At 37.1% G+C, this 22,639-nt stretch overlaps 1 protein-coding gene across 9 annotated transcripts in view; it reads right to left on the bottom strand.

The window, feature by feature from the left end:
* RNF111 (ring finger protein 111) overlaps positions 1-22,639 on the bottom strand; it is a 60,882-nt gene that overhangs the window by 23,955 nt on the left and 14,288 nt on the right. For 5 of the 9 annotated variants that reach the window (XM_055715464.1, XM_055715465.1, XM_014276993.3 and 2 more), the window contains 3 exons: positions 16,181-17,076; positions 6,276-6,402; positions 1,222-1,385 (listed from right to left, as the gene is read on the bottom strand). In XM_055715464.1, the coding sequence (XP_055571439.1) occupies positions 1,222-1,385; positions 6,276-6,402; positions 16,181-17,076 (1,187 nt within the window). Of the gene's footprint in view, positions 1-1,221; positions 1,386-6,275; positions 6,403-16,180; positions 17,077-17,796; positions 17,920-17,943; positions 20,184-22,639 lie in introns of those variants that run through there. The other 4 variants (XM_055715467.1, XM_055715468.1, XM_027800082.2 and 1 more) reach the window with 3 other exon arrangements.

The raw sequence follows: 22,639 nt of genomic DNA, 5'->3' as shown, positions 1-22,639 counted from the left end.
TGAAGACATCAGTAAAATTATGGTAAAGTGCGTAGCTGCCTTCTAATAGTGTTCATTCAGAATGTTTATCATTTTACACTAGTAGCTCATGTGTGAAATTTGTATCCCCAAAATCCTGGAAGATTCACCTCAGAGAGGTATTTCCATGGCACAGGAGAGGGAGAAACAGCTGGTCTTAAATATACACATTGCAGAAATAAAAGTTAATTCAGCAATAATCTTTTTAAAAACCACTTGGTTCCTGAATTTAAAATTAAATTCTGTAACTTTAGTTTATACACTAAAAAATAATAAAATAAATGCTTACTCCCCTTCAATGATAGGGCTGTTGGGTATTTCACAGTAAATCCATAAAGAAAAGAATCTGTAAATCAATCTACCCTCTTTCATAAAACCCATCAAACAAAAAAACCCAATTCCAAACCCTTTCAACTCTCCAACCCACCCCAAAAACGAAGACAACTTGAAGAGTAAGATATTGTGAGATACTAGCATGCAACGCACTTGCGGACGAAACCCCAACAGGAAAAATCTTTTATTAAACATGAAAAGTAACATGCACCCAAGAAACCCCCAAAACCACCACCACAAAAAATAAACCTGCAAAAATGTACATGAGCTTTAGGTTTTTTTCCTTCTCTCAACTTTTGACAATACCTGGAAGTTGCTCTGAAGAGCTTTCAGCAGGAATAGACTTACTAAGTGCCAGTAGGTTTTAATATTAGGAAACAATGAAAGGTTACAGCTTCAGAAATCTAATATACTTCATTAGTGGGGCTGGAGTTTGGTTGGGGTTTTTTTTCTTTTTTTTTTTTTAAATTATTTTTATTCCAAGTCCTGAAAGAGTAGCAACTATTCCAAAGCATAGGCACCGATAGATTTGCCTTTTATAGTGCTGTATTGAAGTAAGTGCATATTTCTGAAGAAGTAGTTCCAACCTGTTCTGTAATTTCTGCCTGGTGAGTCAGCCCTCAGACACACACCCAAGTCAGTTTTGGAAGAGAAATCAGATCTAGTAGATCCGTTGGGAACAGCTAAAGTTTTAATTTTAAAAGGAAGGCCACAGGAGGATTTTCTGACAGGTCTGGAAATTAGTTTGTTGAGAACTGAGACTTTTTCGTTGAACAGTATGTTATAACTGATGCCATTAACTCCACTCCCCTTACACTGATCAACCCGTTTCTGAAAATGGAAGAGATTTCTCAGAGCAATGCAACTTACCATCTTCATCCACTGTAAGGTCCACTACTTCTGCAGCATTCTGTCTCAGGGGCTGTATGACCGTGGAAATCCTGCTGCGGTTCCGCTGTTCTTGAGGTCGTGCAGCATGAGAACTAGAACTTTGTCCCCAGTGTGATCTTGTGTGCCCAAGTGTTGAACGAGACCTTCAGAAAGGTTAACACCTTAAGTATTGACCTAAATTTTGCCATTATTAAATTTTTCTCTCACTGTTTGAGAAGCTATTTGAAATATTTTTTCATTATTAGAAAAACATTTGGTTATGTTGAAACACTCCACATCCACTAGACGTGTACTTACAAACGTTACTGCAGCCTGTACCAAATAACATAACGGCAAATATCCAACACGTACAGTTTAAAGGACTTTCAACCATGTTCCTAAGAAATACATACAAGTAATTTATAAAAAATTACAACTGCTGTCAGGCAGCAATTATATCTGATGTTGTGTTTTGTTAATAGTAAATGAAGAGTCTCCAAATCGCATACAAAACCTATGCAGCCTGAAATGGCAGATCTATGAATGACAACAGAACCATAAAGACAATAAAAACTGTGTAAACATTAAGTTCTTTTGCATGTTAACTTGTGACAGAATATTTTCAGAAGATAATTTCTGTAATTTAGATTTCCAAAATGTTCTAAAAGTGCAAAAAATCTCTGGATTTTTCTCTCTATTATTTTTTCCCTCCCCCTCCTCTAAAGGACAGACACAGCTGTGTAACACTTAAATAAAATGTAGCTTCAGGAGAGGAAATTACAAGGTTGTAACCGTAACTAAGCAAAGGGATGGTTTCATCTCTGTAGTACAACACAAACACCCATTCTATTCTGTTTAGCCACAAAAACCCAAACACTCAAATCAACGATGCTTTGGAATTTAAGAGGATACTGTCTTTAATTAAGGGAAGAATATTTTTACAGTATTGTATTTACCAGTTCGCTGTCAGAAAACCTTTAATTTTCCAGTATTTACATAAATCAAGTGGCTCATATTTTCCAGTTTGGAAAAACGATGTGCTCAGGCTTCAGAAATTCACAAGAGGAAAATGTGAAGAAAAGGGACTGACTTTCAGTAAAACAAAACCAAACCCACTGCACAGGTCACCACAGACCTCGGTTTACATTTCTGTGCTGCCTGTACTCCGCCCCTGTATGTGTAACTCACTAACAAAGATCAGTGTATTTTCCTGTTGTGCAAAAAGCATGCTTGCTGCAGCCTTCTCAACTGGCTCACACTTCAGTTTCTTCAATGTCACTGTAATTTAAAGATCAGGCTGGTTCAAAACAGCACATGTTCTTTGAAGTTTGGGTTTACATAACGTCCAAATTGATTTGCTTGTGCTTTGTGTGTATCTTATTAACGCTTCAGAACGAAATTTACCTCCCAGGCCCCTTTAAAAACTTTACTATTACTCTCTAGGGACCCAAGGTGCACTCTGGTAATACAAGGGGATGATGAGGCGTCCCCCTCTATTTCATCTTCCCCTCCTCTTCAGTTAACTAAGCGCTACGGTTTGTGGCAGCACCTGGGGTTTGGTAGTAAACGAGAGATGAAATTAGCTGTGGAAGGGTACCCAGGATCGCCAGCGTTTACTTCTCTTACAGGAACTCCAGCTTTATATCAAAACCAGTACAGCACCTACAGTACCTCAATATGTTTTGTCTTTCAATGCAAGCTGTAAACTCAATGATAAAAAATGTCTTGGGATTTCTTCTTGCACAAAAGAACAAGCAGACAACACGACATAGCATCAAACTAGAGATTAAGAGAAGGAAGGCCCAGAACACAACTGTACAGTGAGCAAATGATCTCCAGGAGTTACTGAATCAGGTATGATTTCAAGCAAAGATAAAGGTGGAAACTAAGGCCTACTGAATTGAAACAGTCTTAAAGTTAGAGGTCTAGGTCTTCATTTCCTTGTTATGATTAATCAGGACATTATTCTGAATGACTAATTAATATGTTAGCTACACGGTGCTGTGTATATTCAGTCTGTGGCTGAGTCCAGGTAATTTCAAAATGACTAAGTCAGTCCACCTCTGAAGTATGTAAGACCAAACTGTTTAGTCCATTTAATGCTAAGATGGCTCTCAACCAGATCTTAATAGCTTTTTCTATATCAGAAAAAGACCAGCAGTGAAGGCCTCGTAGCATTTTGGTAGATACTGTCTATCTCCTCCTCCTAGCTGCGATGCCTGCTGCTACACTGCTGCTTGACGCTGCAGTTCATGTTACATCAAAGACTGACTTTCTCTGTGCTTTGGAAAGGGCCTTATCTTGATGGAGAAGGGAGGAGTAGGGAATAGTCATCAGTACTTAACAACTTCTTGATGGAAGTGGCAAAATGAATGACGTAGAAGAAGAAACCAACACAGATTTCTGTATGTCATTTCTGTCCTTTCAAAGTAAGTTTCACTCGTAAATTCTAAATAAATTAAAATATTCCTATGATCTATACATGGGCACTTGTTTAAAGGTACTTTAAAAGAAATAATGTTTTTTACCTTCCATTTAGGAAGGCAGAAAAAACAGCTTTAACATGCTTAAATATCCTAACCATAGGTTCTTACTACAGCTTAAATTTAGAGCCTACTATCAGATTCATCTTTTACTTATAACAGTCAAGATTAACACTTCAGAACTTTTAAGTTTTCTGAAAATGCCAGCTGTAAAGTTGCAACTTCCCTGCTGAAAGCTCTGTATAAAGACAAATGCTGAAGTGACAGACTCCAAAATTTAAGTAAACTTTTTCAAATCTACAATCTTTTTCACTACTACTAATTTGCATTCTGTAGGTCCATATATTACTCCATATGGGATATACACAGCTACTCAATAATTGATTTTTGGAGGGAAAAAAAGTTTTAGCTCCAGAGTGTTCAATGTATATAACAAGCATTAAAAACCTTAGCTTCAGATTTCACAGAAAAAAGCTAGCAGTACTATGAAGTGTCAAAAGAGATCTTCAATTTCCATTTCTGATTTTACTTTTTTTTTTTCCCCACTTCCATCCAAAACACATCCTTGCCTTTTAAAGGAAAACCACAGTAACCTCTTCTATCTATACACAAGTTATAAAGAATAAAAGTAACTATTTATTTCACTCTGAACAGTATTCTGAGTTTGGTAAATAATCTTCATAAAGTTCAGTTCACTTACAGCATTTATAATTTTATACTGAATTATCATGTAGATGTCCCAGAGCTGCCTTTGTTCCTTACATTGTGGTTGGCAAAACCATTTGAAACAGGAAAGTCTGCGTAGGAAATACCCTATGTTCAAAGTATAAGAGACTAGTTTAGAAGTTCCCAACATTTCAGGCTTAAGACTTCAATTTGAGCTTTTCCTCCTCATAGCAAACTTCCTGGAATTGTTTTCTTACCCTATTTTATTTTTTTCAAACACAGAATCATGACTTTTCCCAATAAAAAAAATGACATTTATTTCTTTAATCTTCTCAAAAAGTTTTCAGCTGAACATTTTTAGCAATGTCTTTCCTCCACTTTTGACAGCCAAGTACAGTAAATAGTTAAGAGCAAAACATGATTTGAACATTCTGTTGTGATCTTGGGAAAAAAAAAAGATAAGTAATCAAACATGTTAGAAGGTCTAACAAAACAAACAGGCCAAAAATTTAAACTCACCAGAAAGTGCCCTCAATTCAGTCTCCTTCTCACTTAAGTCACCAGTAAAGACACAATTGACATCAATAAAAATGGGGGGTTGGCTACTATATAAAATGTTTCTTATTGATGCTAGGAAGAGAAAGCTGTTTATTTTTTAAAAGCATTTTATCTGTCTTTAATCAGGTTTGAATTAATGTTCTATAAGCACAATCACTTTCACCTAGCCTAATTTTTTACTTTTTAAGCTTTACATGCACGTTATAAGAAGCTAAAGCATCAACTCAATCTAGCTCAAGTCTTTTCAAGCATAAAGTTGTTTTGTGAGTTTTAATGACTCTTCTCAACAATTCATTCATGTAGATAAATCACCTATTTGTAGGAGCGTTTCTAATCACCTCAAGGCAGAGCATCTGTTGATTCTGCAGCTTTTGCCTTCTTTTAAACAGAAGAAATATATTGTTGAAGAAATGAATTTTTTAGATGTTGATTTCTGTCATCTCTCTCCACTTCCTCTTCACTATAGATTCAGGCTGCCTATTTTTGTGAGTCTGACATCCTTTGTGTGTCAGTTTAACAAAAAATTTAGTTAGTTTCAACTGTGTATCAAATTTATATTACACACACATTTGTCTTAAATTGATTTGTTAAATGTGATATTTGTTCCAATAAAAGTGATTTTTGCATTAAAAGCTGTCTGTTATTTTAAGTATAAAATTGAATTAGTCAAAGCACTATTTGACAACGCACAGATGGAATGTTTTCATAATTTACTGCCTACTGTTCCTTTGTCATTATTTTTCTAGAAAAGAGATAGTCATTCTTCATATTCTACAATTTTGTCTTCATGTTTACAAATACAAAAACATACATAATAGGCAGGCATGTCCAGCAGTCCTATGCACATGACTATTTCAAGTTCCCTTCTTAAAGGAACTCCACTTTAATAGGTTCAGCAAAATCTGACAAATATGGAACAGAACTTCCAGAGAGGCATGGAAGAACAGGAAAGCACATACAGCAGCAGCTTCAAAAAAGTAGGATGCTTTCTGGAGGAATGCTCAGCTAGTCCCTAGATAGTTAACTCAGCCTAAACTTGCTCTCCCTAGGATCTCACCACAGCTTTGCCTCCCCAAAATTCTGCCCATCAGTTACAATAATTACAACCACCAACACAACAGTTCCAGATTACTTGAACTGTCAAGATTTGGCAAAGCTGTGGCTATTGTTTTCTGTCTGTTTGGGGTTTTGGTTTTGGGCTTTCTTGTTTGCTTTAAAACATGTATACTATGCATCCTGGCTATAACTTCTACGACATTTACCTTATGGGCTTTTAATGATACAGAGCCTTGTTACAAACTTGGAGTCAAGCAAAACTGCATTAACACAAAGAGATACAAGTCTCACCTGTAGCTTTCACCAACTGTGACAATCTCCACTTCACTGTCTGTTGAGGTAACATTTATTTCTTCATTAGCAGTGACCTGGGGAGTGGAGGATGCTTCAATCACCACAACATCTTCATCGATACCTCCTGATGAGGAAAAAGGAAGAACAAAGTTTGTATACTTCATCTATCTCAGGAGTTGTCATTGTGAGGGATTTTTTCCCCTCCTAGACTTGAGATACACGTACGTAGAGAATTTCATGGTGTATGCCAAAACTTCAGGTGCAGCTATTAAACACATGACCTAATTATTAATGGTAGAAAATATGCTGTAAAAACTGAAGTAAATAAAAAGAGGAAGGAGGCAGAAGATGGGGGCGGAGATAGATATATGCAAGCTTACATTCTGCTGTGTAGTGGAAGGAATTATGGTAAATTTTATTAGCTGTAACACCAATGAAACTCAGTCATTTAATATAAAAACAAAATAAACTTTCAAACTAGCAAAGCAGTGGTGGTTTGTTATCACTAATAGCTGGTTTTTTTCCAAAAATATTTTTGTAGGTATTAAAAGTCTCAAGGTAAACAGTGGCAAAAGGAGAAAAAATGATGCACCGATTCATATGCATTTTTATTTCTTCAACAAGATGAAGACCACAAATCCATCGGTGCTTATAAACATCTTTACACTTTCAGTGGCATTAACAATCATATACTGGGACAGAGAAAGTTAAAATGAAACCATCAATAGGAAAAAACAACCACCAAACCCCCACAAATGCAATACAGAGAAGTTTTGATAGGAAACAATTTCCACTTCAGGAAGAATGATTAAAGTTCCAGCCTAATACCTAGACACATGGAAACACTTCTCTACAGCTGTAATACTGACAGTGACAAGTTTGAGCTACTTAAATTGAGCTATGGATTATTCACTGTAGTCATACCACTGTGCACAAAATAAATTACTGAATAAATGAGACAGCTCAGAAATAGCAAACTAGCATTTTGAGATTTGCAAATGTCTCCAAGAAAGTGCCTGAAGAATTTGGTCTCATTCAAGTCAACACATACATCCTTCACGGACTGACTGTTCTCAGCTGTATGGCAAGGCAGTAGTCTGGAGAACAGCATATACAAGTTCGACACCTGGCCAATGCAAACTGGTTTCATTACATTTATCTGAACATCAACAAATCAGCTGAATAGTAAAACTTCAGCAACATTAGCAACACTGTTCATAACCCTTATTAAGTAGCTCTTCCGTAACCAGACACTAGCCATAGAGCTGCTAGTACTAAGCAGCACAAATCCCCAACTTTCATTGTCAACAGGATTTAGCGTTTCTTCTTTGCCTCTCCTCAAACATTGCTACAAGGAAGGGAAGACTGGTTTTGAAACATCACAAACAAAACCACACCAGTTTATTCTGATGTAGACAAGCTCCCACAAAGCAGAGCAAAGGGCAGTGTTAAAACAGAGAAAACTCTTTGAAATATAAAAATGAGGTCTCCTGAGAACAGCCTCCTTGAAGGGCTGGCAGGAATACAGGGCCTGCACGTGAGCAGCAACACAGCTGTCAAGCAGAGGCCCTGAAACTTCAGTAAGCTCGTATACAAGGGATTTATCCTAGCACCAGAGCATTTCATTTACAAGGCAATTAAGAATTAAAACTGTACTGATACTAAAATCTAGTGAAATTTAAGATGTCTTTTTTGAATGTCCTGTAGTACCAAAGCTGAAAAAACTCCAAACAATTCTCTACCAAACACACTTAAAAGTCAAGTCTGGTGCTTTGAACTAATCCTAGTAAAGCCATGATGTTTTCAAGTTCCACAGAATGTAACTTTGCAGGTTAAATTAGCGTCTGAAGGTCAACTTTACTGGTATGTCAGTCAGGGTAGTTCAGGATGGTTAACTTGAATTTTAAAAGTGCACAACCCTGTAATGCACAAGGAAGCCTGCTTTAGTGAGAAGACTGATGTGCAGAAATAAATGGATTCTCAAAGGTTTTGCTGTATTGTTTCTAAAAATACTTGCTCAAAAGAATTCTGAGACACTTGCATGCCTCAAATATTTACCACATATGTAACTTAGGAGCCATCTGGTGAACTCAAGGCTACACGTGAGCAGTAAACAGCTGAACATATCTGTAAGGTGTCTACATCTTTAGATCTACATGGGAATATACTTGGTATGTAAGCACACCTGTGAAGCAAATTTCTTAGGAAGGACGTAAAACGAACAGAATTTGATATGTCAATAAATCCCAGTTCTATCATACTGCACAATTTACCAAACATACCAACAGCCAAGGAAAAAAAAAACAACAAACCACAACAAAAAAAGAAATCCAAATCCAGAAATATACCAGATGACAAAATACTTGCATATACTTCTCAGTATTACTTTTCACCCTGCAGTCTACTACACAGGATGTTTTATATAGTCTGCCATGACAAGGTATACTTCATTTATTTGCTTTTATGCACGTACCAGTCACTGACAGTCATCTTCTGTCTGGAATGCACTTCAAGCAAATCTGATCTTACTTGAAGTATAAATATGACTACCTTACTCATCAATGTATCATCTAAATGACTGACCTTGTAAGAGAACAGCTAACTCTGTATAATGAGAGTGTCACTGTATTAATCCTATACTCTTTGAAGGTAATCTCCCTTCAAGTGGAAGGGTCACTGGACTGTTGGCAGGAAAATAGTTACACAGATCTGCGAGAAGTATTTTGTGCTACTTTCAGCATAATACCTATGGCTATAAAACAAACAGAAAATTATCCTCCTGCAGGTATGCGCTACTACCCTGTCATCTCCTGAATCACAAAAAGCAGCAAGCAAATTATACTCTAGTTGGGTTTGAGTAATTTAGCCTTTGGGCTACCACTGAAAGCCTCATTATCCATTTAAAATGAGCTAGTTAAAAACAAAAAACTTCTGCTGAAAATTACAGCAAGAATTTTATTAGTTTCCACAGAATTTTGGGTTTTTCCCTACTCACATCCACAAATAATATTTTATAGACCATGCAAAACACCAAATTTTAGTTTGCAAGTTTTGCATATCCCAGCAATTCAGATCCATCAACAGAAGTTAGTAATTCTGTTTTGCACATAACTAATAATCAGTAACTTCTTTACAGCAGCTTTTCTCCTCTCTCTTAAAAGCAGATTTTATGACAGAAACCTAGTGCTCAGCCAGTCTAGGAGAAGGAATAAACTAGACAGGCTTGAATCCAAATCTGAACGCACTCAAAATGATAAACAACCCTTAAAAAAACCCAAAACACTCCCTTCTCCAAGCCCTACATCACAAAGTAAAACTGTCAAATTAAAGTACTTTATTAAGCAGAATACAACTTTTAAGTTTAACACCATGTAATATATTTACATCAGTAAACTCTTCCTCCAAAAGTTCTAAGATTATTTCAGAACTGTAACTGCCAGGTTCTGTTGATTCTAAAACTTGCTTCCCAGAACTGCGTGTGGTCTATCAAATACTTTTATAACCCAGAAATAAGCAAGAGACTTAGCTTTGCACAGCGTAATGCATGTAATATATATAATTATACTCTGTGTATAATATATATAATTATACTATTACTTATCTCTGTAAGATCGTGGCATAACTCAGAGATTGATCAATCATCAACACAAGTACTCCACCAAGGACATAAGTAACACTAGTGTAATATCAAAATTTATGCTTGGCTGATCGTTGTCCTTCCTGGAGGGTATTTTACATCTATTTTGCAATTAACGTGTTAAAATATTACATGTAAGACTGTGAAGGAGTTTTACAATACACAATTTCAAATAAGACAATCTGACCAAGCCCTAAGTGATTTAAAATAAGCAGTCCAGTTCCAGTGACAGAGCTTACTTATTTTGAGTTCCAGGCTTTCACTGGATCAGACCAAAGGCTCACGTTCTCTCTGCCAGCTGCAACAGGCAAAACTATGCAGTCAGAGTAGAAAATCCAGACTGCAACCTCTAACTGAAAGCTCTCACACCACCCGGCACCCACAACAACGCTCCATATGTCAGGGGGCACTTTCTGGCCTAATCATTGCTCATGGACAGCTGGCTGCGTGTCTGTCTTCTTGAACTTGCTGGTACTATGTGCCTGTACAGCACCTCGTGCTAGTGAGTTCAGGATAATTACCTAGAGAGTAATTCAGCTTGAAAAGGATAAAATAATAATATCCCACTAGTGTCAGAGTACTCCCTTGTTTGGCTTTCAAACTTCTTGAACTAGGCGTGAACAGTACCTGCTCCCGACCCCTGATAACACAGTTAGCGTAACTAACACCGTTTTATGAAGCAGGCAGCCATTCTCTGGGATCAAGCAGGTCACGTATTCGTTCCCTTTCCCCTCACTCTCAGGCTCTGAAGGCCCTGTGAACCAAGCAGACAAACCAAACAGATTTCTTCTTCCCCTCCCTATCAGCCTCATGATTCCTGGGCGCCAGGACGATTACTCCCTTCCTTGCTGGCCTTGAAGGTCCCAGGCACCCGGCCAACCAGGTGGTGTTGATGACCCTGTCACAGAACAGGCATGCTTAACAGCGCATTGTCTATAAAAATCAAGCAGTTAAAAGTCCTAAGCGGGAATGTGGACCAGAGCTGGTGTTGGCCAGTGAGAACTGTGACCCCCTGCTGGCCAGGGATGCCCCCACCATCATCGGCTTTCTCAAAGGACTGAGTGACTTGTATTCTTGTATATGATTTTCAAGTCCAGGTTACGATTATTGATATAGAAAATGACATATTAAGAATTGACCTGATCTGCAGAGGGTCCAGGTGATCAGAAATTAAGTTGTATTACAAATCCTGTATTATGCTGTTTATAGATTGAACTACATTGATCCTTATAGAAATTCTTTGCCATTCTAATCATAAATTCTATGCCATTCTAATCATAATATCCTGCTAAGAAAATGACGCTTTAATTGTAACTACAATTTAGTGCCACTATCATTCTGCCAAGGATTCTTAGAAGAACCTGCCTGCCCCCTTAGTGTTGGGTGACACTAGTTCAGAAGGTGAGTTTTTCTGCACCCGAGACTTACTAGGAATATACTTCCCAATAGCTGTGCGGAATGGGAGAAATTTTCAAAAACATACAAATCATTCACAAGTCTGCACCCTGGTGGAAAAGACAGTCAACAACCAGAATTTAGGGGATGGTCTCCAACTGTGAGCCACGCTAGTACAGACTAATTCAAAACTCTGCTGACTGTTCTTAACCAAGCACATCAATCTTAGCCCTATCAGCAACGCTACAGCAAGCCAATTCTGTAAGTAGCATCTTTTCAGCACAGAAACCTGCAGCAGCTACAGCGAAGTGCTGAAGTGAATTCCACACTAACTTTTATTACTGTAGCTATTTAAAACTCCAACTCACAGCAGACAGATATAGCAACAACGGTTAATATCAACCGTTCACAAAGCCAGGCACTTCTTTCCTTACTATTTTCCAGCTCTTCCCCAACCCCTCTCTAGTAAGGCACCGGGTAGAAATGACATGTATTCACTTCCTTGTCCACTAACGCTATTGAGATAAAAGCTCTGAATTATGAGCTGCATCAGTTACTGTGAGAAAAGGAGGGCATGCTGTAGTTGTTAGTTGATTATTCTTCAGTTACTTAATCCCTCCTACAGGCAGCTCGTTTCCACTTAATACATGTTTATGTTGAACCTGTTAAAATAATTTGAATGTGAAGTACTATATGTTTTTTTCACCAGCCTCTGGCTTTTAAAATATCAGATGCCTGTACACAACATTTTTGGGAGACAGACAACAAATATGTTAGAGGAATCAAGAGGATGGTAGTGAATAAAGTCAGTCTTATCATTCTAAGCAGCTTTGAACAAAAAACTGGAGCAGCTTCTCATCAGCTTTACATTCTAACGGAAGAGGCAAGGCCTGTTTAGCAGTAGCTGCTCAAAAATATAAAGTAACATCCCTAAAGGAATTTTAAGTACTATTAGGTGAGCAATTTACAACAATGCAAAATTTTGCCCAGCTTTTTTTCACAGCAACACCTTCCCATTTCCTGGGGTTCAGCTTAACTACCAAATCAGAGTATGTTAGACTAAAAACTTGCTCCAACTTTAGCTCTTGCTAGACCTCCCTCCACAGATGGGCTGTCTCCAAATGGCACCCCCAGCCCTTTAAATCCAAGCTGAAAATCAATACCTGTACTAGTGTACCAGAAAATTTGCACTACAATGTTACAGAGATCCAATTACAGCCAAAGCTGAAATTTTGCCACCTTTGGCAAGGCAAGGCAAAAGAGAATTATCTCTACAGGTGTGTATACAGGTCCTCCAAGGGTCAGAAAAAAAGTTTCTGGGCTACCTAAACAAAACTGAACCAAAATTTGTCTCACAGCAAAAACGTTCTGGCTTGCAATCATCTTAATTGTAAACACAGTATTTCAATTAAAACCAACCAATCAACATTCGGATTAGAATATACACCCCTGAAAGCACTTGCACCTTTGACTTTTAACTGCACTGTTACACTATATGTAGTTGGTTTTACATTGTCCTTATGCCCCCAACTCTCCTCTGTCTCCTGAATGAGCTTCATCTGGTAATCCCAGATTTATTGAGGACAACTGCCTTTAATGGCAAAAAGCCGGTAAAACAACATAATTCTTCTCAGGTGTCAGGATTTTGTACTTGTTCAATACTCTCCCACTCCCAAAGCACGAAGTTTCACCAGAATAGCTGAAGCCCTGGCAGAAAAGGAAAAGTAAGAAAAAAACTATATAGTGTTGTTTGGGGCCTTCTTGGTAAAGGTTTTGTTAAAACGAACGAACAAAACCCCAGACACATCTCCATTCGTGTAATTTTCAAAAAACAGCCAAGTTAATAAAACTTAACTACAAGAACTAACCTACTGAACACTTATTTGGTTAAAAAGATCTGTTACTTTAATTTCTTGCGATAATCAGGAAGAAACATTTTCCAGAACAGTATACACTAAGTTTACTAGTTCCTTGAATGCACTGTATCTTTAGATGAACCTCAACATTCAAGGTGAATATTTTGTGACAGGTCCTTAATACAAATTGCTATTAAGTAGGCTACAAGACTACTTATATCCCTTTGATGCCTGCCTATTAAAAATTCAGTTATTAACTTATCTTCTTATATTGTATTTTCTTTTTTGATTATTATTTTTCTCCTCCTTTCTTAAGTCTATCCTCTAGGACTTTTATACATATGCTGCAGTCCTCATATTCTTAGCAGAAGTTCTTTGTCCTTCAATATATTCCGTAATTTCACTAGATGCATTCGTAACCCTCACATGTCAATCTAGAGCAAAAAAAATTTTTTCCCCTAACATTAACAAGCTAGTGTAGCATTACTAGCAATACAACCCTTTCCTCATATAGAAACACCATCATGCTTGCTCACTATATAGAGAAGCTGCATAGCTATTTTTCCAGCTGGCCCCATTTCTGTCCCAATTAACTCAGCAACTAGAAATGCCTTATGTAACAGCAGAAAGCTACAGAAAGTATTAATCACACTTTTATCTTACTAAAAATAGGACACATACAGGAAGTCTGCTCAACTTCCTATTTTATCTGCAATGTAAATAAAATGCTCAAAACTCTTCCATCAATACATATTTCCACTGGAAAAAAACACACATAGTATTCACATACTCAAACCCAGAACAACTCCTCAGCTCGCTGCAAGTGTTAGTTCTGAAGTACAGCCACCATAGCACACTTTAAAGCATACCTTACTTCAGTTACAACTCATGTCAGTATTTTAATCTACAATTAAATGGTGCAGAGCTAATTGGTTTTTCATTCCTGACATGAGAATAAAGATAATTTCATAAATGACTTAAGCGTGCTTTTCAAGTAGTTAAAAATTAACCCATCGGACAATGCACTTTTCCACATAACCAACTACATAAAACAAATTGCAAGTTCCAGTCTTCCTACCATCCAAATAACATCACACTGAATCACTGAATTATCAGAAGTTACTTGAACAGCTTGAATTATTCACTGATCATTACATCATTTTTTACAGAGATCTCTCTCCAAAAAGATAGGGGAAATAAAAGCACAGTGGTATTAATCAAATTTGTGTTAAAAAAGGGCAGTAGGCTTTAACAGTGTAAATACACCAACAAAAATAATTGAAAGATCTCTCTTAAATATATATATCATGGTTAGAAATAGTTGGTTGTCCAAGAAGCTATAACCTACATTTTCTCATTGACATACCAGTTTCACCATTGCACGGTGCTCTGTATGGGAAGAAAATTGTTAATGGTCCTATGTAATTTTGTAGTTATATGAAACTCCATGCTCTCTGAAAATGAGAAGAAAATATTAACTTGGAAAAAGAAGCATTAATATAGTAGTTTCCAGAGTTGCTTTTTAATATGAATGTATGCATATTCCCATACATTAATCATTTTCAAATCATACCCTTCAATATGCCTGAAGATGCATGTCAAATGTAATTTTTTAAGCCTAAAAAAATGTTACATTTCTGTTCCACAAATATGCATGAAAATAATTTAGTCTGTGCCACAGTTCTTCTGTTTCAGTTACTTACACAGCCCTAGCACCACATAAGTAAGATTTTTGCATTACAAATTTTACTTCTTGTATTCAAACAGTACATTAAAGAACACCACAGACATTATTTCCTGCTACAATTGGTAACAAGCAATAATCTCGTCTTTAGTACTCTGGCTCTGTCCAAGCATAAATCCTGCCCTAACATGAACATACACTTTTTTTTTTTTTTAATCCTGGCCTTGTATTTTCAGTCTGTTTTTCTTAAGAGGAATGATCAGCACAGTCTGAGATACAGTTTCACTTTCTAGAACATATTTGTCATCAGGCAAAACACATGACTGCACAGATTAACACTATGCTCTGTTCTATGTATCTACTTCCCCAAACTCTCCAAAAAGCTGAAATGGTAAACAGAAGGTAGAACTACAACACTGTGAACGTTACTGGTCCCAGACTTGGGACTGTCTTTCAGCTGGAAATTTAAGGTGAAAGGAAGTGCAAGAAAATTGGCAGATGGCAAAAAAAACACCTTAACCCCCCCAAAAACCCACAGACAGAAAAACCCCAACCCAGCCCAACCAAAACAAACCAAAACCACCACTCCCCCCAAAAAAAACCACTCCCAACGTTCAAGCATGCCCTCAAATACTGTGTCATGACATACTAAAGAAACATCTGTGTAAACCAGCTACATTATTCCATCAAGTTTATCTAGGTAAAACTTTCAGTATATATATATACACACAACACTGTTTTCCACAACTTCATGCTTTAGAATTTTCTCTTATTATTGCAATACTTCTAAAGCTACCTCCAACTGAATCCTATCTCAGGCTGTTATCACAATGACCAATTTTTTTCTTTTCTTTTTTTTTTTTTGTTTTTTTAAGTTCTCAAACATATTTGATTAGATATTAATAGATATTTCTGCATTCTGAAGCCAGACAGAATTGTTATTCCTGCAATCAGTTTACAAAGCTATGATAGCTAAAATTTTTAATACAATTCAACTGCTAAAAAAACATAATAATGGAGCAACTCCACAGAATGTGACTAATAAGATTTCACAACCTTTCAGTACATTGTTTAGAAACCATTAAGTCTGCCTTTCACATTAAAGTTAAAAGACTTTATTTTGTTGTAATTTTACTGGAAGCTCTGAATGTACTTTTTCCATCAAGAACTTATCGTGTAACTTTCACGTTACTTGCCGTACATCAGTCTTATTTGTATTTTAATTTCTACAAAAACACAAAAACAACTGCTCCAAAGCACTCACAAAGAAAATCATACTGTATGTGATGAAAGCTCATTAATAAAAAGTACCTCAGGAATTTAGTTTTACCTGAAGGAACAGCTGTACTATTCTGGTGGTTTTCACTAGGTGACACAAATAAGTCTTCCTCCCCTTCAGTAGAAGAACTGGAAGAGGATTCACTACTGAGATCGTTCTCACTGGAACTGCTAGAGCTGGGTAGTAAAGCATACTTCCTTCGAGCTAATACTTCCCGCTTTTTCCTCTGCATTAAAATTCGTTCTTTTTGGTTCTGTGTCCGCTGTGATGAACTTGTTTTCACAAATCTCTTCCTATATGGAAGCCTTCTTAAAGAACTGCTGTGAAAACAGGGCCTTTTCATTAGTAACCCAGGTACAGAGTCTGCCTCAGTCCGTGGCCACTTCTGTGACCTTGCACTATGAGTTCTACTTGTAGTATTCAACACTGCCTGAGGGTGTCTTACAGGAGCATCTTTTTCTTCATCAGATGTTACTGTGTCAGAGTCTCCAAAATGTAAGCTAGATGAAGGTGAAGAGATACAGTCACTAAAAGAAGAATCATTGTCTTCACTCTGTGTTTCTAGATGCTGTCTTAATCCTAAGATTCCTTGATTTTCTTTATCAGGACAATTTTGAGTATATGAAGGACCAGCCTGCTGGCTCTTGCGTTTTTTTCGCACCACAATACTTTTGTCTTGGTCTGTACGGTTGCCATTCATGTCCTTTTGCTTCTGAGAATCACCACATAAGTGAGAGAACTCATTCCCTACTTTACTGGCAATCATCTCAACTTCTGCAGTGAAGCTTTTGGCTGCCCCAATAGGCTCAGGGTTCAAGAGGATCCCCTTCAGACTCTCCTGTCTCTTTGGTGCATCAGAAGGAACTTCACTCTTCATATCCGCTTTTAGAGTATAAACTATATTACATTCAGGAGTCCATTTAGACATGGAAAGGTTTAAGAAAGGCCTAGAAAGAAGAACAGATATGCATCAAAAAAACAAAGCAGCATCAGATTTTGAGAGCAAAACTGAAATAAAAGACATTTACTGCTAAGACTAACCCCGCAGTGGGAAAAGCAAAACAGCAGTAACCGAAATACAACTGTTTCATAGTATTAAGAAATCTGCTTGATAACCTAATTTTGAATTAAGACAGAACTCCTAAAACTTGTGTTGAAGGGAAGTTCTTATAGTCAGTGAAAACATTACCACTTTCACAGAGCAAGCATCAATGTATGTCACCTGTAAAATGCATGGACAATGTGTTTTACCGATGCTTAAGCAGGAGAGTCAACAGGCTGCTGCTTACAGAAGTTGCACAAGTTTCAGCTAAATAACTCCAATAGCCATCAACTAAACTGCATGCTTAAATAAGGCCTACACCTTCCCCTATAGCTGTATAAATATATGCATAGTAAATACCTTGAACAAAATACATGGCATAGTATGGCAACAACTGAGCTATAAAGGTTAGTTACTTAGAATTCATGCTTCTCTTCTGATATAAAAAGGAATAAAACAGGAGAGATTTTGAACCTTATTATTTTGGGGTGAAATAATAGAGATCCACATATTACCCAGGGTTTCTTTAAAAACCACACCACACGTTAACAGTATGGAGCGGCTCACGAAGCTGTATCCAGCCCCTCCACTTTTGACTCTATGCTGCGACAGAAACTGGCCATACCTTACCACATTTCCTTAATAGCTGGTAACAGGCCAGTTCCCCTCCCTGTCAAAATACAATGTAACATCAGTCCCGATTCAAAGAAAACTTTTTCACTGGAAAATGACCCAGAGACACAGGCAACAGAAACCTCAGGAAGATACTCACCTTCAACAGGCTTCATCTGGCATCTCTGTTTAAGTTCCCAAAAGGAAGTGACAAAAAGAATTTGGTTCCCACTGTCATAACCACTGAAGCACTCTTTACCGTAACCACTATCGCTTCTCTGTGCCTCAGATGAGTAAGGCTGTAGTAGACATCTGACACTGTACTACTTAAGCATTTAAGTGCTCCCTCTTTTCTCCCTCCCTCACCACTTGTTTGAAGGAACAACTCCTTTGCTCTTCTGGAAGAAACGTTTAGGCACTGACCCAGATTGTAGGGCTGCCCAATCTGAAAAATAATTTCCCAACAAGATCAGACACCAATCCAACTGATCGCAGAAGCACACCAACAGTTCTATCTGGCTTACAGCAGGCTGTGCTGAACTACCGAAAGGCTGCTTAGGAAAAAGATGTGCAACTCTACCTTAAGTGGAAATGACACTCCTTTAGAAACACTGGAACATGCACAAAGACACAAAAAAAGTCTAAGGCAGCAACAGCAGAATCTATGACAAGTTAAGCAGCATTGCCTACAGAGGTCCATGATCTTCTGCCTGAATTTCCAAATTCTTCAAAATGCTAACACATTCTGACATCAGGTACTAATACTTAAAGCTCTGGTTTATTCTGTTATAATACAGATCCATACCAGACTGAGATTACAGAAGAGTCAAACAACCATTTCTTAGATTGTTTCAAAACCTGATGCTTTCAGGAGCAGCTGTGAGCTAGTTGTTCCTAACAGACCCTGAAGAATGACTTATCTCAGCTTGCAACCGGTATGAACTGATGCATTATCCCAGGCAGCCTGTGTTCTCTTCATAGCCATAAGCAACATATCTAATTCTTCAAGTGACATAATCTAGAGTAATAATTTTGCACAAGGCATATATGCTGCAATGCCAGCATCTAAAGAAGCCATAAATTCACTGGATCTTTCTGGAGATCAAGAACCTCGAGGATCCTAGAACGCCAGCTGAAAAGATCCATTTGAATGTTCTCACTGGAAATCCTACATACAAACATTTGTAGTAATTACTGTTAAATGAGAGGCCTATACCCTGTGATAACTAAGAAAGTGTTGCAGTTTCCTACTGGAATTAGAGCAGACATATGTTTTACACTAGTAAGTCAAAAGCTAACTGCAGGCAAGTTGGATTAAACCTCCTCTTGTCAGTACATACAACAGGACCGGTTCTTACTTTCACTTCATCAAAGCACAATGCACGGTAGGCAACACTTCATATTTTCAAATGTTAAACCGAAAGCTGTTGCATCCTGGACAATATATATATGTATTTTGTTATTGCAGCAAGTTTTAATGGAATGCAGTATATAAGACTACCCTCTTCTTTGGGACTGAAAAAAAGAAGCTGCAAAATTGGAAGAAAACTTGGAATAAACTCTAAGAATGTAAGAAGTCTAAATAGTAAACAAAGAAGCATCTATTACAGCTGTGGAATTCCGGTATCAACCCTTCTCTGCTCCTGAGGAAAATACCCAGCTCTCACATGCTCTTCCCTATGCAGGTACTTACCCTCACATATATGCACCATCTTTTTGGAAAAATTAAGACTAAGGCATCCATTTTATAAAATTTCTAACAACAGGAAATCCGAATTCAAATCTGTTATAAGCACACAAAGATCCAGCAGTACAGAGTCATTTTCTTATCCTCACAAGGTCACCTTTAAGGCAGTATTTTTGGTCTGTCATTCATGCACCACTGTTGTACAGAAATGCAACACTTTGTCTAGTCAAATCTTTTCCATGGTCCAAAAGCCAGCCCCTCCCACAATAACCCCATATTTATTTCATCATAAGTTTTTTTTAGATAAGCCACACTATTTTGATTGGGGGAAAAAAAGCTCATTTATTCAGACAGCTTATAGTCTTCGAACAGTCATAACTTGCCATCATGTAGTAATGTCCTATAGTCTATACATAACAGTTTCCTGCCCTTTTAACATGATAAATTAAGGGGACAATTTTATTTAGTTTTGAAGTTTTCTTAAGAAATAAAATTCTGAACATTTTCTCATGATGTGAGCACATCCAGGGGCTGGTTTACAAAGGGCTCAGCTCCAGTCATTGGAGTGCTGCCCCCACCCCCACCCCCACTTTATTGTTAAACTCTAGTGTGGAAATCTCCATATCTCCATCAGTACAAAAGTTCTGCATTGTGAATGTGATTATCTCTGTATAAGCTCTGTTTACGTTAGCACAGAGGCCACTGGGCTGAAATACAGATAGAGCTATTTTAAGTTACAGCAAAAAAAAAAAAAAAAAGAAAGAAATCTTACCCTTTGGGAAACCTCAAACTAGTGTAAGATGACAAAAAAACCTAAACCACCACACAGCGAAAACTAGTGTGCTTGAAATGCTATTTACTAGCTTAGTTTTCTCCCAACAAACAGCCTAGATATAATAGGCAGTTAACTCGGATTCAAACATTTTGTAGATTTGCAGTCTTACAGCCATGGAAAAATCTGCAGTAACTCCACTACGTAATCAAAAACTATTCATTTTTTCTAACCAATACAGCGCCTGAAGGACTGCTTACTCATGGGAGAGCTGCTGCCTTCCAATTAAAAATTACACAACAGCTTAAACGTGAGTATATTTTTCAAGTGAATGGCAGCAATCAACTATGACGAATCATCCATTCCTTCACTATTTAGAAATGCTATTACAAACCTTTGAACAAGAGATTTGACCAAAAAAAGACAGAGGCTGGAAGAAGGGCTTACCATTTAACTAGATTCCAATCCACTGTAAGCATTTTCAGCGGTCAGATGTAAGAAATACCCATACTACATCCAATTTCCAATGCTTTTACGCAGAAGACTAAGTTTAAGAGGGACTACAAAAATATTATGCAAATAACTAAGACTCCTTAAAATGAGATCTGCTATTCAATATTTAGAAGATCCTACAAAACCTCCCTCTAATTAAAAGTAGTCCTCAGAAGCTTTTTTCAAAAAGCAGCAAGATGCAGTAAGCAAGTTCAATCAGCATTAGTGTTCTTCCTTCCTAATCAAAACATTTGCCTATTAACTTACAGAATCAAGACTTTGAGAGGAAAATGGGGTAGTGTCTTCTTTCAAGCCATTTTAAGTAGAATCAATGAAGAGCTAAACCAGCTACATGAAAATTACAAATAATTACTCCAAGTTCCCCTCTAAAGCATATGACTATTCAGAAGCAAAAAGTGTACATTATTTGTATCCATTCATGTCACAAATTAAAGATCTTTGATATTAATTATGCCAAGACATATAGCACTGCAAGAAAATCCATGCAAAATCCTTTGAAATTCCTAAGTCAAAAAAAGCTCAAAGTTTAAGATCTTCATAGCAGACAACTTTATGATCACATATAAAAAAAGCAGAACACGAGTTATGAGGCCAAGTATTTTGTCATTAAGAATTAATGCCATTACTAGAAATCAAAAAGTATGATAGCATTAAAGCACTACAAGAAGTGCAATGGTTCATTACACAACATTAACTCAAATTTTTGATGTAAACTTGGTCAATACATACATGTTATCCAATATATCATTACTTTGAAAATGTATTTTCAGTTATTTTAAAATATTTTAAAATATTTCAGTTATTTTAAAATACCGTCCACTCCCTTCACCTTCAAGAAACAATCTCTCTTTAGGTGTCAAAAAGTATCTTGATCAATTCTCTCAAGCTTGGCTACAGTAAGTACGCAGTGCTTTGATACACGACCAACCAACCACTCCGCAGAAAATGCCTATCTTAAGCACATACTTTCTACATCATCCCAAATTACTCGTCTCTGTCCTGTTAACGCTAAACCCAGCAAGCCAAATAGTTTATTCAGCAAACATCCTGACTTCTAGACAACTTAATGAAAAGCAGTGAACAAAAAAAAAAAAAAAAAGATTCATTTGCAAAGCAGTTAGTAGTCTATTTCCTAATTTCCCCCATCTTTAGTTTCCTGCTCCTTTCTCATTACATGGCAATTTCCCCTTGTTTGATATACTCTACACCACTCAGACCTTAAATGTATTTATGTGGTTATCCAGTAGGAATGAGCCTAGAGGCCAGTGCAGACAAAAATTCTTCCCAATACAGCAGCTCTCAAGACTACCAAGAGCTTGTAGAACACGTTGTTGTTGTAATCACAGAAAAGAACACAGCAATTCTACTTCCATAAAAATTCTGTACTATCTTAGACCATTCATGTACCCAACTCAAGTGCCCATATATAGAATAACATCAGGCAAGAGAGTATTTAAGATTGTCTCGGAAAGGAAGTTTCTGTCAGTTGCATTTGTAGCTCCCTTACTCAGTCCTAACTTACTCTCTTTGCGTATGTTCACTGAACTCACAATTAACTTTTAAAATTAATTCCCTTCCCTAATACATGGATTTAATCAGATTTTACTTTTAACCTGATTTTTACTCTGACAAGCTAATACTGGTAGTGTTATTTCCATGAGAAGACCTCACTGCTGAGGTCCGGTATGCAGAAAAAAATCTTACATTCTGTACACTGTTCCTACCGCAGTACTTTTTTGAACTGGCAGACATGGCTGTCAAGAGCTCAAAGACCAGACCAGTGAATAAAAGTATTGCACAAGCCATATTCTGGAACACCAACAGACAGTTCTTTCCTCTCATTAAAAAGATGTATTTTTATTCTTTCGGCAAGGCTCTTCCATC

Source organism: Falco cherrug, chromosome 7 (assembly GCF_023634085.1).
Source record: "Falco cherrug isolate bFalChe1 chromosome 7, bFalChe1.pri, whole genome shotgun sequence".
In the NCBI taxonomy this organism is placed as follows: Eukaryota; Metazoa; Chordata; class Aves; order Falconiformes; family Falconidae; genus Falco; species Falco cherrug.
This window is presented reverse-complemented; position numbering and strand designations above follow the sequence as displayed.